Below are 15,179 nucleotides of genomic sequence, written 5' to 3' on the forward strand. Positions count from 1 at the left end.
GACATTATGGCTACTTACTTCACTTGCCTACAGAACTGTTGTTCTGTATCAAATGATTGCAGGTTCAGTAACACCATGTTGTCATTTGGAATCCCAAGTTTGTGAGACAGTTCTTCTAAATCCACACTAGTGATCAGCTTGGAGTGGGTCGTAACCTTAACATCAAAGTAGAATGTTTCAACACATCAAAACTTCAGTAAAACAGTTATCAAGCTTAATTTGACATTAAGTTTGTGTGTAAGAATGTCTTTTTTATCATTTTTTACAAATCAATCTATCATCCTTGTTATTAAATTACCTGTGCAAAATGACTGTCTCTGCTCTCCTGTCTGATTTTCTGGTAAAGGTATGCAGACAGACTCTGGTGTTGTTGTTCTTTCCAGTAAATCGTGTTTAATATAGCTTCATCTCTGACCAGGGCTGTATTGCACAATCTCATCACCGCATCTGGTGTAGCACACCACATAAGTATTCTCTTAGCAGAGTCGAACACCTACCAGAGAACACCGACAAGTAAAATACAGGGCTTTAACTTTCATATCACTATTCCAAGCAAATTAAACATTCTAGTGTCCAAAATGAATGATAAATGAACCAAATTAATAAATACACAGTGAGTAGGGACTCACATAGATATACTCCCACAATCTAATCGGACATTGGTAGCATGAAGGTATGGTGTGAATATGACTAAATAATAGGTAAAAAATGAAGTGATTGGGTCTAGCTCACATTTCTCCCACTTCACCGGTACATTCCAGTGTCTGCCAAGGAAAAATAGATTTGCCATTCAATAGGTAGAGATAGCTCCCAGACACCTTAAAATCACCACTCTAAGCAATAAAGTGATAAAGCTGTCTATTGTTTAAATGACTTGATAAACATACCTGTCTTTAGTCTAAATGACTTGATAAACATACCTGTCTATAGTCTAAATGACTGATGAACATACCTGTCTGTTATCTAAATGACTTGACGAACATACCCGTCTGTTGTCTTAATGACTTGATTAACATACCTGTCTATAGTCTAAATGACTTGATGAACATACCTGTCTATAGTCTAAATGACTGATGAACATACCTGTCTGTTATCTAAATGACTTGATGAACATACCTGTCTATTGTTTAAATGACTTGATAAACATACCTGTCTATTGTTTAAATGACTTGATAAACATACCTGTAAATGACTTGATAAACATAGTTGTTTAAATGACTGATAAACATACCTGTCTTTTCTAAATGACTTGATAAATGACTAAATTGATGAACATACCTGTCTATAGTCTGAACATAATGTTTAAATGACTTGATAAACAACATACCTGTCTGTCTGTTATCTAAATGACTTGATGAACATACCTGTCTGTTGTCAACTTGACCTGATAAACATACCTGTCTATAGTCTAAATGACTTGATGAACATACCTGTCTATTGTCTAAATGACTTGATGAACATACCTGTCTGTTGTCAACTTGACCTGATAAACATACCTGTCTATTGTCTAAATGACAAGATGAACATACCTGTCTATAGTCTAAATGACAAGATGAACATACCTGTCTATTGTCTAAATGACAAGATGAACATACCTGTCTATTGTCTAAATGACAAGATGAACATACCTGTCTATTGTCTAAATGACAAGATGAACATACCTGTCTATAGTCGACTTGTCCCTCCAAATAATGTTGTTGGTAAACATGAAGCACAATAGCAGCACAGCTGTCAGCATGGTAACCCATAAACACATCCCCCACAGAAAACTCATCTTTTCTTTGTCTGTAACACAGTAATAATCAGCTGTAGAGTGTTAGAACAAATTCATTTTAATATCAAAATGTGAACTGTGGTATAGCAAATCAGTCTGTGTTCTACATTCTACTGGTCTGTAAAAGTCCAACCTGTACACAATAGACCATCATTACCTTTAGGGACAAACAAGGGACATGTACTTACCCTTCTATTAGGTTTAGACTGTGGCCTTGATTTTGTGTTGCAAGGGATAAGTACACAAGTCACCATCAATATAGGTTCAGACTTACTTTGGCCTTGACCTTGAGTTACAAAACATATAAACACAATTCCTCATCAATATCACGTTCAAACTTGCTGTGACCATGACCTTGAGGTACAACAAAGGACATGTACACAACACACTATCAGACTTGCTGTGACCATGACCTTGAGGTACAAACAAAGGACATATAACACACTATCAGACTTGCTGTGACAATGACCTTGAGGTACAAACAAAGGACATATAACACACTATCAGACTTGCTGTGACAATGACCTTGAGGTACAAACAAAGGACATATAACACACTATCAGACTTACTGTATATAAACAGGTGAATCTATTGAACCAAGTTGAAGTGTCGGTGGTAAGTTTGTTACTAGACCTTATTATCATTATTAAAACTTTCAATAATAGTACAATGGTGCCCAAGATTTATAAAGATGATGCAGTTTGATGTTAATTTCAAAAAACAGAAAAGTATACAAAAAGTTTGCAAATGATTTGAAGGTAACATTGCAATAAATAAGTATTACAATACAGTCTTATCACCAATATGTAAGAAATATGTAAGAAATATGTTTTGGTCATTTGTAAGTGTGTGAAATTTAATCAAAATCCTGTAAGGAATGAAGCCACTAGCATGCTGACAATGATTTTCTAAAAAGTGACCTCCACTCAACAACTCAAAACTTGTTCAATGAATCTTTAAAAGTGTGTGAAGCTTTATGACAATCCCTGAAAAAATGAGGCTTCTAGAGTGCTGACGATGATATAGTGAAAATAGTAATAATGACTTAAAACTAACACCCCTAAAACTCAGACTTGTCTGAAATATTTAAGTTGTTTTTAAGTATATGATGCTTGAATGACCAAATATCCTTGAAACTCAAACTTGTAGAGGACATTTTAGTACCACAAAGTGTGTGACGTTTTATGACAATCCCTGAAAAAATGAGGCTTCTAGAGTGCTGACAATGATATAGTGAAAATAGTAATAATGACTTAAAACTAACACCCCTAAAACTCAGACTTGTCTGAAATATTTAAGTTGTTTTTAAGTATATGATGCTTGAATGACCAAATATCCTTGAAACTCAAACTTGTAGAGGACATTTTAGTACCACAAAGTGTGTGACGTTTTATGAAAATCCTCAATGAGTGAAGCCACAAGATTGCTGACAATGATTTTCTAAAGACAGTAACAATGACCATGACCCAGTAATCCTGAACTTTGAACTTGTTGAATATCTTTAGATCTGTAAAAGTGTATAAAGTTTGATCCCTAGTGAAGTCACTAGAGTACTGACAAACAGATGGACAAATGGATGGAAAACTATAGATCCCTTCCTTGTTTTACCAAAAACGCAATAAAATGTAGTAATTTAAGTCCTGAACATGCCATGATTGAAAATTATTGTATTGTATAGTTGTTCAATTTCGCAGACCTAAATTCAGAGTTTGTTCCTGTTTGGCATAGTTCACGTGGATTGAGGTACGTGTAAAACCACCTCTAGAAGTAGTTAGGAGGGCATGTCTATGAATAGGTATCCATGTATACAAGCATATGATAGAAATTTTCTGATATTTTTATTCAATGTAAAATATTTGCTGGGATTTCCATTGTAATGATTAGTGAATCAATGCTTATCTTCATTGTCTCACATCTGTGTGACTTAATTACCAGTTTGTGCCTAACAATACTTACCTAGCATGTGAAAAGACCTGAGTCTTGACAAAGTCTTTAGCCCATTTCTCAAGTTCCTGTGTTAATTTCAACTGTTCTTCTGTCAACATGGTGGACACATTCAGGAAATGTTTCTCTAGACGGTTGATGAGAGGTATGGGAAACTTGTCATACACAATCTGCTTCTCTGCCACCACTATCAGCCTACAAATCAGAATAATTTTCTATGTCTAGGTATCGAGAAGGATAAGGTTGATTGGAAAGTATAATTTATTCAACAATGCAATGATTTGAGACGTAACATATTTGATTAGTGAATGAAAACAATTTATGTTTTCAAATCCAGTACAGATGACAATTGATAATGATATCAAAAAGTCTGATGAACCCTGAAACGTCATGAAAATGATACCAGGGACAATAGCTTGACATCAATATAGTAATGAAATTTTACTTCATTTGAATGTTACTGCATGGCATCATCAAAGCTAGCAGCTCAGATTTCTGAAATTCATCACAAAAATGGCACTGCATTATTTGTGTTTTTGCTTGTAAACCCATCCACACCTAATAAAGCTGATCTGGGATTTACAGTCTTCTAACAAGCATCTCCTACGTTCCAGACAAAGAGTTGGCCTATTCGGCCTTTTTAAGAAGCAAATGATAGTCCCTTCCCAGTCATTTTACAATTTCTTTATCAATCAATTACCACCAAATGCTTCCTTCAAACTATTTATGAAATACAGCGGTGATATTCACATGTCTGAACAATGGAATATCATATTCAGTAAGTTTTTTAAACAAAACAGCAACAAAAATCTTACCAAAAACAGGGTTGACAACACAAACATATTTACAACACAAACATATTAACATCAACACAAACATATTTACAACACAAACATATTAACTTCAACACAAACATATTTACAACACAAACATATTACCATCAACACAAACATATTTACAACACAAACATATTAACATCAACACAAACATATTTACAACACAAACATATTTACAACACAAACAAATTAACATCAACACAAACATACTTAACATCAACACAAACATATTTACAACACAAACATATTTACAACACAAACATATTAACATCAACACAAACATATTTACAACACAAACATATTTACAACACAAACATATTAACATCAACACAAACATATCAACATCAACACAAACATATTTACAACACAAACAAATTAACATCAACACAAACATACTTAACATCAACACAAACATATTTACAACACAAACATATTAACATCAACACAAACATACTTAACATCAACACAAACATATTTACAACACAAACATATTTACAACACAAACATATTAACATCAACACAAACATATTTACAACACAAACATATTTACAACACAAACATATTAACATCAACACAAACATATTAACATCAACACAAACATATTTACAACACAAACATATTTACAACAACACAAACATATTAACATCAACACAAACATATTAACATAAACACAAACATAACACAAACATATTAACATCAACACAAACATATTTACAACAACACAAACATATTAACATCAACACAAACATATTAACATCAACACAAACATATTTACAACACAAACATATTTACAACACAAACATATTCAAAACACAAACATATTAACATCAACACAAACATATTAACATAAACACAAACATATTTACAACACAAACATATTTACAACACAAACATATTAACATCAACACAAACATATTAACATAAACACAAACATATTTACAACACAAACATATTTACAACAACACAAACATATTAACATCAACACAAACATATTAACATCAACACAAACATATTTACAACACAAACATATTTACAACACAAACATATTAACATCAACACAAACATACTTAACATCAACACAAACATATTAACATCAACACAAACATATTTATTAACATCAACACAAACATATAACACAACACAAACATATTAACATAAACACAAACATATTAACATCAACACAAACATATTTAACATCAACACAAACATATTAACATCAACACAAACATATTTACAACACAAACATATTTACAACAACACAAACATATTAACATTTACAAACATATTTACAACACAAACATACTGAACATCAACACAAACATATTAACATCAACACAAACATATTTACAACACAAACATATTCAAAACACAAACATATTAACATCAACACAAACATATTAACATCAACACAAACATATTAACATCAACACAAACATATTTACAACACAAACATATTAACATCAACACAAACATATTTACAACACAAACATATACAACACAAACAACACAAACATTCAAACACAACACAAACATATTAACATCAACACAAACATATCAACACAAACATATTACAAACATATTAACATCAACACAAACATCAACACAAACATATTTACAACACAAACATATACAACACAAACATATTAACATCAACACAAACATATTTACATCAACACAAACATATTAACATCAACACAAACATATTAACATCAACACAAACACAACACAAACATATTTACAACACAAACATTACAACAACACAAACATATTTACAACACAAACATATTTACAACACAAACATATTAACATCAACACAAACATATTAACATCAACACAAACATATTTACAACACAAACATATCAACATCAACACAAACATATTTACAACACAAACATATTTACAACACAAACATATTTACAACACAAACATATTAACATCAACACAAACATATCAACATCAACACAAACATATTTACAACACAAACATATTTACAACACAAACATATTTAAAACAAACAAACAAACATATATTAACATCAACACAAACATATTTAACACACAACACAAACATATTTACAACACAAACATATTAACATACAACACAAACATATTTACAACACAAACATATCAACACAAACACAACACAAACATATTACAACACAAACATACAACACAAACATATTTAAAACACAAACATATTAACATCAACACAAACATATTAACATAAACACAAACATATTTAACATCAACACAAACATATTAACATAAACACAAACATATTTACAACACAAACATATTTACAACACAAACATATTTACAACAACACAAACATATTAACATCAACACAAACATATTAACATCAACACAAACATATTTAACATCAACACAAACATATTTACAACACAAACATACTGAACATCAACACAAACATATTTACAACACAAACATATTTACAACAACACAAACATATTAACATCAACACAAACATATTAACATCAACACAAACATACTTAACATCAACACAAACATATTTACAACACAAACATACTGAACATCAACACAAACATATTTACAACACAAACATTTACAACAACACAAACATATTAACACAACACAAACATATTAACAAACAACACAAACATATTAACATCAACACAAACATATTTAACATCAACACAAACATATTAACATCAACACAAACATACATCAACACAAACAACACAAACATACTTAACATCAACACAAACATATTTACAACACAAACATATTTCAACACAAACAACAACACAAACATATTTCAACACAAACATATTAACATCAACACAAACATATTAAACACAAACAACACAAACATATTTACAACACAAACAAATATTAACATCAACACAAACATATTTACAACACAAACATATTAACATCAACACAAACATACTTAACATCAACACAAACATATTTACAACACAAACATACTGAACATCAACACAAACATATTTACAACACAAACCTATTTACAACAACACAAACATATTAACATCAACACAAACCTATTTACAACAACACAAACATATTTAACATCAACACAAACATATTTACAACACAAACATACTGAACATCAACACAAACATATTTACAACAACACAAACATACTTGAAGTCTTTGTGGACTCTGCATTTGACTCTGTGTGTTCCAAGCCCCAAGTCAACATACCGCTCACCTCCAAACTCCACATAATACTGAAACAGACATCAAAATCTGATAACATATATAATGCATTTGAAATCACAAGAAATCTTACAAGCTTAAAATGGAGAAAAAAGGAATATGTGACCAGCTCATTTGTTCTTAAATAACAATATCATCTTTGTGAGGAGCATTGAGTTAGTTTCACAAAGGAAAACTGACAATTTCTAAGAGCTGTTCTGTTAATCTGACCTATTACAAACCAGTTTCCTTCCCTGTACATTCTTTTTCAACTAAAACCAATCAGAATCAGAGAGAGCCCAAAGAGAAAGAAATGATCCACTTTCTAAAGTCTATTTTGGACATTTAAGCACTCTCTTTGCTACTATGATATCTTAAGTTGATAACCATATAATTGTCTATTGTAACTATGAACTTGAAGATCTTTTGTCTGGATTTCAGCATTTATATATAAACCTGGTTCAGATTGTCAGACAAATTCACAAACAAATACATTTACAATGATGAACAAACTCATCTCTAATTAAACAGCATTCAGACTCTCATTAAACTTAACAAGGTGTATAATTACCTGGTTTAGAGCATCATACAGACTCTCATCAAGCTTAACAAGGTGTATAATTACCTGGTTTAGAACATCATACAGACTCTCATCAAGCTAACAAGTGTATAATTACCTGGTTTAGAGCATCGTACAGACTCTCATCAAACTTAACAAGGTGTATAATTACCTGGTTTAGAACATCGTACAGACTCTCATCAAGCTTAACAAGGTGTATAATTACCTGGTTTAGAACATCATACAGACTCTCATCAAGCTAACAAGTGTATAATTACCTGGTTTAGAGCATCGTACAGACTCTCATCAAACTTAACAAGGTGTATAATTACCTGGTTTAGAACATCGTACAGACTCTCATCAAGCTTAACAAGGTGTATAATTACCTGGTTTAGAGCATCGTACAGACTCTCATCAAACTTAACAAGGTGTATAATTACCTGGTTTAGAACATCGTACAGACTCTCAATAATCTTAACAAGGTGTATAATTACCTGGTTTAGAACATCGTACAGACTCTCATCAAGCTAACAAGGGTATAATTACCTGGTTTAGAGAACGTACAGACTCTCATCAAGCTTAACAAGGTGTATAATTACCTGGTTTAGAGCATCGTACAGACTCTCGTAAAGGTTCTCGAGGTTAAGAAGAACCACAGTGTTGCCCGTCTCCATACACACCTTAATGCGGTTGATGTTCCTACACACCTATAAATTTAACATTAACATGACCATGTTAATAACTATGTGATGATCTATTACTATCATTGCTATTTTAAACCAAGGCTTAAGGAACATCACTCATTGTTGACAATGGTACCAACAATAAAGGGTAATTTACATCTTATCACTTCTACAGAAAGGCATGAAATGTACAAGTGAGTGACTTACATGGAGTTAATAATTAAACTAATTCATTCCACCTACATCTTTGAATTATAAATACAATTGGTAAAAAATACCACACTATACAAAGTGTCATGTCTTTAGTTACAGTATTGATGAAGTGTATACAGGGGTACAAAGTGTCATGTCTTTAGTTACAGTATTGACGAAGTGTATACAGGGGTACAAAGTGTCATGTCTTTAGTTACAGTATTGACGAAGTGTATACAGGGGTACAAAGTGTCATGTCTTTAGTTACAGTATTGATGAAGTGTATACAGGGGTACAAAGTGTCATGTCTTTAGTTACAGTATAAGTGAAGTGTATACAGGGGTACAAAGTGTCATGTCTTTAGTTACAGTATAAGTGAAGTGTATACAGGGGTACAAAGTGTCATGTCTTTAGTTACAGTATTGATGAAGTGTATACAGGGGTACAAAGTGTCATGTCTTTAGTTACAGTATTGATGAAGTGTATACAGGGGTACAAAGTGTCATGTCTTTAGTTACAATATTGATGAAGTGTATACAGGGGTACAAAGTGTCATGTCTTTAGTTACAATATTGATGAAGTGTATACAGGGGTACAAAGTGTCATGTCTTTAGTTACAATATTGATGAAGTGACATGTCTTTAACCAGAGTATTAGGCAGTAGTATATTCAGACCATAACTTCTGTAAGCAACATTCCCTTATTCAAAGACATATATCTGTAAAAAGTTTAAGTCCAGATCAATAATTGATGATGTGAAGTTAGAACAAGTGCAGTAAGTAAAACTGTATGAAGGCATAATTTAGTGAAACTCTCCATATTCTCTATTTGTGCAGTTTCAACTACATGATTCCAGTGAAGAACTGATAAAATTGTGATTGGAAAGAGAAAGCATCTAAAATACAATACCTATATATATACTATATATACAATATAATACATATATATACAATACAATACCTATATATATACAATACCATATATATATATACAATACAATACATATATATATATATATAATACCTATATATACAATATAATACCTATATATACAATACAATACCTATATATATATATACTATATATACAATACAATACCTATATATACAATACAATACCTATATATACAATACATATATATATACAATATAATACCTATATATATATACAATACATATATATATACAATACCTATATATATACATATATATATACAATATAATACCTATATATACAATATAATACCTATATATACAATACATATATATATACAATATAATACCTATATATACAATACAATACCTATATATATATACATATATATATATAATACCTATATATACAATACAATACCTATATATACAATACATATATATATACAATATAATACCTATATATACAATACAATACATATATATATACAATACCTATATATACAATACATATATATATACAATATAATACCTATATATACAATACAATACCTATATATACAATACAATACCTATATATACAATGTAATACCTATATATACAATACAATACCTATATATACAATACAATACAATACAATACTATATATATACAATACCTATATATACAATACATATATATATACAATACAATACCTATATATACAATACAATACCTATATATACAATACAATACCTATATATACAATACATATATATATACAATATAATACCTATATATACAATACAATACATATATATATACAATACCTATATATATATATATACTATATATACAATACAATACTATATATACAATACAATACCTATATATACAATACAATACTATATATATACATATATATATATAATACCTATATATACAATACAATACCTATATATACAATACAATACATGTATATACAATATAATACCTATATATACAATACAATACCTATATATACAATATATATATATACAATACCTATATATATATACCTGTATATACAATACCTATATATATACAATACAATACCTATATATATACAATACTATATATACAATACAATATATATACAATACAATACCTATATATACAATACAATACCTATATATACAATACAATACCTGTATATATACAATACTATATATACAATACCTATATATACAATACAATACCTATATATACAATACAATACCTATATATATACATATATATACAATACAATACATATATATATATACCTATATATACAATACCTATATATACAATACAATACATATATATATACAATACAATGTATATTAAAATATTCTGTGGTCAAGTGCCAGTCCTTACTTGTGTATACTCCTGATCACTTGGGAAGCTGCTACCAAATATGGTGATAGCTTTTTGTTTCTTCAGGATTTCTTGTTGTAGAATTGTCAATGCTCCGTAGTTTTCAGTCAGTAGCAGCAGGTATCGACTTTCACTGATTTTGAATAAAACATGGAAACAGTTAATATCTATCGTATCAGTTAATAAAAAATTATATTGATATAAAAAGACAAAGCAAGAGGCACATAGACCTTAATGGTCCTTAAACACCTATATATGATTAGGAATACTGAGAATATTTTAACAGTTAGAGGCCCAATAGGCCTGAATCACTCATTTGCTCTACAGCTTACAAAAACAAATTGTTGGTTCATAAAGTCAATTTCTGCAAAATTGAAATGGTATTCCACAAGAAAGCAAATACACAAATACCATGATCTAGGACCAATTGCTTGTTGAAAGAAATCTTAAGATCGTCACGCAATTAACCCTTGTGACCTGTATATCAAGGTGATTCATTTGAAAAATCTTGATAGCCCTTCATTGCAGAGTTATACAAATCCATTATCAGCACCCTGTATCTTTTATTTGGTTACTGAGAAAAAGTGAGGATTTTAACACATTTGACCTGTGTGACCTTGTAAGTGAGTCAATTTCATTCATTTGAACAAATGTAGTAGCCCTTCATGTGAGTATGCTACAAGCCAAATATCAGTATGCTTGGCCTTTTGGTTATGGAGAAGGAGTTCTTAGAAAGTTTATGAACAGTGCATCACTTGACATCACTTAAAATCAGACCCAGACTACACCTATACTTTAGTGCATTTACCTGTCATTTGTGATCCTTGTCAACTAGGCATAGATAAGGCCTTGTCTAAAGCATATGTAATTAAAATCCTTGAATCCTTTGTAAAGGGGGCCTGCATGAGACTACACAAGGTACAGGGTATTTACCTGTCCTTTATGCCCTTGTCAGACAAACCTGGACCAGCCCATGCCTTTGTGTCTCCTGTAAGGCAGGCCTGGATGAGACCATGCCAGAAGTTTGAGGTTTTTTAATGTAAAACCAATTTTCATGATGTAATACTTACCATAACTTTAGTATGCAAATACAGTACCTACACCCATCTTTGTATCCCAACAACAAAAGATTCAAAAGAAAAACAATCCCGCCCTCCCTACGATCCATGAGCCATCACGACAGGAACGCAGAGTGATCTCCCTTCCTCTAATAACCTTTATGGCGTAAACCCCACAGAGGGGCAGCCAGGCAGATAAGGAAGAGGGGAGGATAGGGTGGGACTCCATAAAGTTATGGTAAGTATTACATCATGAAAATTGGTTTTACATTAAAAAACCTCAATTTCATTTCAGTAATAATTACCATAACTTTAGTATGCGAATTCGTCTTACCGTAGTGGTGACTAGAAGCCAGGCAGCCCCTTCAGCACAACCAAAGTAGTAGGGAGGGAGAACAGAGTGCTAAAGTGAAGGAAGGGACCTCTCTGTGAAAGAGCAGGTGTACCCACATGCCGCCGTACGGAAAGACATGGCCCGGGGCTAACGAGGAGGCCCAGCCACTGACTATGCCACCACCAAAGGTCCCAATGATACAGGCCTTCTGAGTGGGAAGCTAGGGATCACAGATAAAAATCTGTTAAGGTATCCCTGCCCTGCCAGAATACTGCAGACATGACCTCCTGAAAGGAGGACTCATTGAGAGAAGGGCCCAGGATGAAGCAAGGGCCCTGACCTCGTGAGACCGCGCTTTCACTCTCGCCCGAGCCAGATCATCAAAATGCTCGTAAGCATACTAAATCACCTGGCAAACCCACCTGGAAACCGACTGGGAGGAGATATCTCGTTGCCCCTGTTTAATGGGCAAAACAGACGGGATCGAGAGCCCCGCCCCCCCCTGGTTTTATCAAGATAAAACCTAAGAGCCCGACAAGGACAAAGCAACCTATCTCGCTCCTCCGAGCTAGTCACAGCCAGGATCCTGATGGGATCGTGCGAGAACCCCGGAACCTGATTCTTCGCTAAAAACAACTCTATTCATAGCAAAGCCTCTGATTAGGGCAGAAAGAGAGGAGGACTAACCGATCTCCTTCCTGCCATAACAAGCAAGAACTCTGGCAATAGCTGTACGATAGCCAGCAATAGTGCCAGGTGGCAGATAGCGGTACCTAAACAGAGAGATTAGGAATTCCGCAATCAAATGCAGAGGCTTCGAATGAATAAGCTTCCTTGCCGACACACCAATCACAGAAGATCATCCAACGTGACTGGTAGACGGCAGAAGAGGAAGCCCTGATTGATTGCTCAATGCAATCGGACACCTCTTGAGAAAAGCCTGCCTTGGCGTGGCTTCCAGAGATAGCCTCAGCGCGTGAAGGTGGAGGATCTCTGGTCAAGAGTGTGTCGTTCTGGGCCAAGGCTGGCGAAGGAGATTCGGTCTGGTGGGGAGAGCCAAGGGCTCCTCCACCAGAAACGACAAGAGCTCCTGAAACCAAGCTTGCCTCGGCCACAGAGGGGCTCTCAGAAGTAAGGAGCAGTGATGCTCCCAGAACTTCTGTAGAACCCTGCCCACCAGGTTGAAGGGAGGGAATGCATATGCATACGTCCCTTCCTATTCCAGAGAAAGGGCGTCCACAGCCCACGCCTTACGGTCTGGGACCGGGGAGACGAAGGTTAGCAGCTGGTTGTTCAGGGAAGTGGCAAACAGGTCTATAATAGGTCTGTCCCACGCCTGACAATTCCCCTTGAAAATCAAGGGACACAGCTGCCATTCCGTCAACACCGGCTGGTGGCGCCTGGAGAGTGGCCACCAACACACTCAGCCTGCCAGAAAGATGCTTGACCGCTATGGTCAACTGCATGTCCTGGCAGAGAAGATGGATGTGGATGGAGAGGGCACACAGGACATGAGACCTGGTGGCCCCTGTCTCTCCAGATACGCGACAACTGTTGTCGGTAGCCACACTTTGGACTGCAGGATACCCCTAAAGGACTGCAGAGCCAAATGAACAGTGTCATCTCGAGTACACTGATGTGCTCCGAGAGTTATTCGCCAGACCACTCCCCCATCGAGGTAAGCTCACATTCCTGTCATGAACGCGTCCATGAACAGGATCATAGAGGGGATAGGCTTGGTCAGAGGTACCCCGTGGAAAACGTTCTCCTGAATGGTCCACCAGCAAGAGAACTCCCTGACCGACTGGGTAAGCGGGATCCAGGCCTCCTGGATGACGGAACCCAGTCAGACAGGAGGAACATCTGGAGAGGTCCGATGTGAATCCTCCCTAGGGGGACCACATATGCCAAGGAGTTGAGATACCCCAGAAAACTGAGGAACCAATGTACCTGGACAAGTGACCAAGTGATGAAAGTCAGAGCCAGAGCCCTGACCTTCTCAAACTTCTCCAGAGGTGGAAGGGCTAAGCCCCGAACCATGTCAAAATGGTTCCCCAGGAAGAAGAAGTCCTAATATGAAGGAACCTCTGACTTCTCTCTGGAAGGAATGAAGCCGACTCTGAGCAAGAGTTTCAGGACCAGACGAGTGTCCTTCACTAACGATTCCCACACCAAAAGAGGCATGAGGGAGTCGTCGAAATAGATGTGGACGTCTATTCTGCAGGAGTGAAGGAAACACCAGCAGCAACTTGGTGAACACCAAAGGAGCTGTCGTGAGCCCCAAGGGCAT

The 15,179-nt window shown here is 34.1% G+C and overlaps 1 protein-coding gene across 1 annotated transcript in view; it reads right to left on the reverse strand.

Annotated features, from left to right (window-relative positions):
- The window catches only part of LOC132565195 (E3 ubiquitin-protein ligase RNF213-like), an 86,308-nt gene extending 73,836 nt beyond the window's left edge, over positions 1–12,472 (reverse strand). The window contains exons 1-8 of the mRNA XM_060229825.1: positions 12,459–12,472; positions 11,498–11,630; positions 8,913–9,020; positions 7,701–7,786; positions 3,731–3,913; positions 1,677–1,785; positions 299–493; positions 19–155 (exon numbers count right to left, since the gene is read on the reverse strand). Of these exons, the coding sequence (XP_060085808.1) occupies positions 19–155; positions 299–493; positions 1,677–1,785; positions 3,731–3,913; positions 7,701–7,786; positions 8,913–9,020; positions 11,498–11,630; positions 12,459–12,472 (965 nt within the window). The remainder of the gene's footprint in view (positions 1–18; positions 156–298; positions 494–1,676; positions 1,786–3,730; positions 3,914–7,700; positions 7,787–8,912; positions 9,021–11,497; positions 11,631–12,458) is intronic.
- Positions 12,473–15,179: the final 2,707 nt, after the last annotated feature.

The sequence above is a fragment of the Ylistrum balloti genome, unplaced genomic scaffold (assembly GCF_031769215.1).
Source record: "Ylistrum balloti isolate Yb309-2 unplaced genomic scaffold, AGI_CSIRO_Ybal_v1 Utg369700, whole genome shotgun sequence".
Lineage (NCBI taxonomy): Eukaryota > Metazoa > Mollusca > Bivalvia > Pectinida > Pectinidae > Ylistrum > Ylistrum balloti.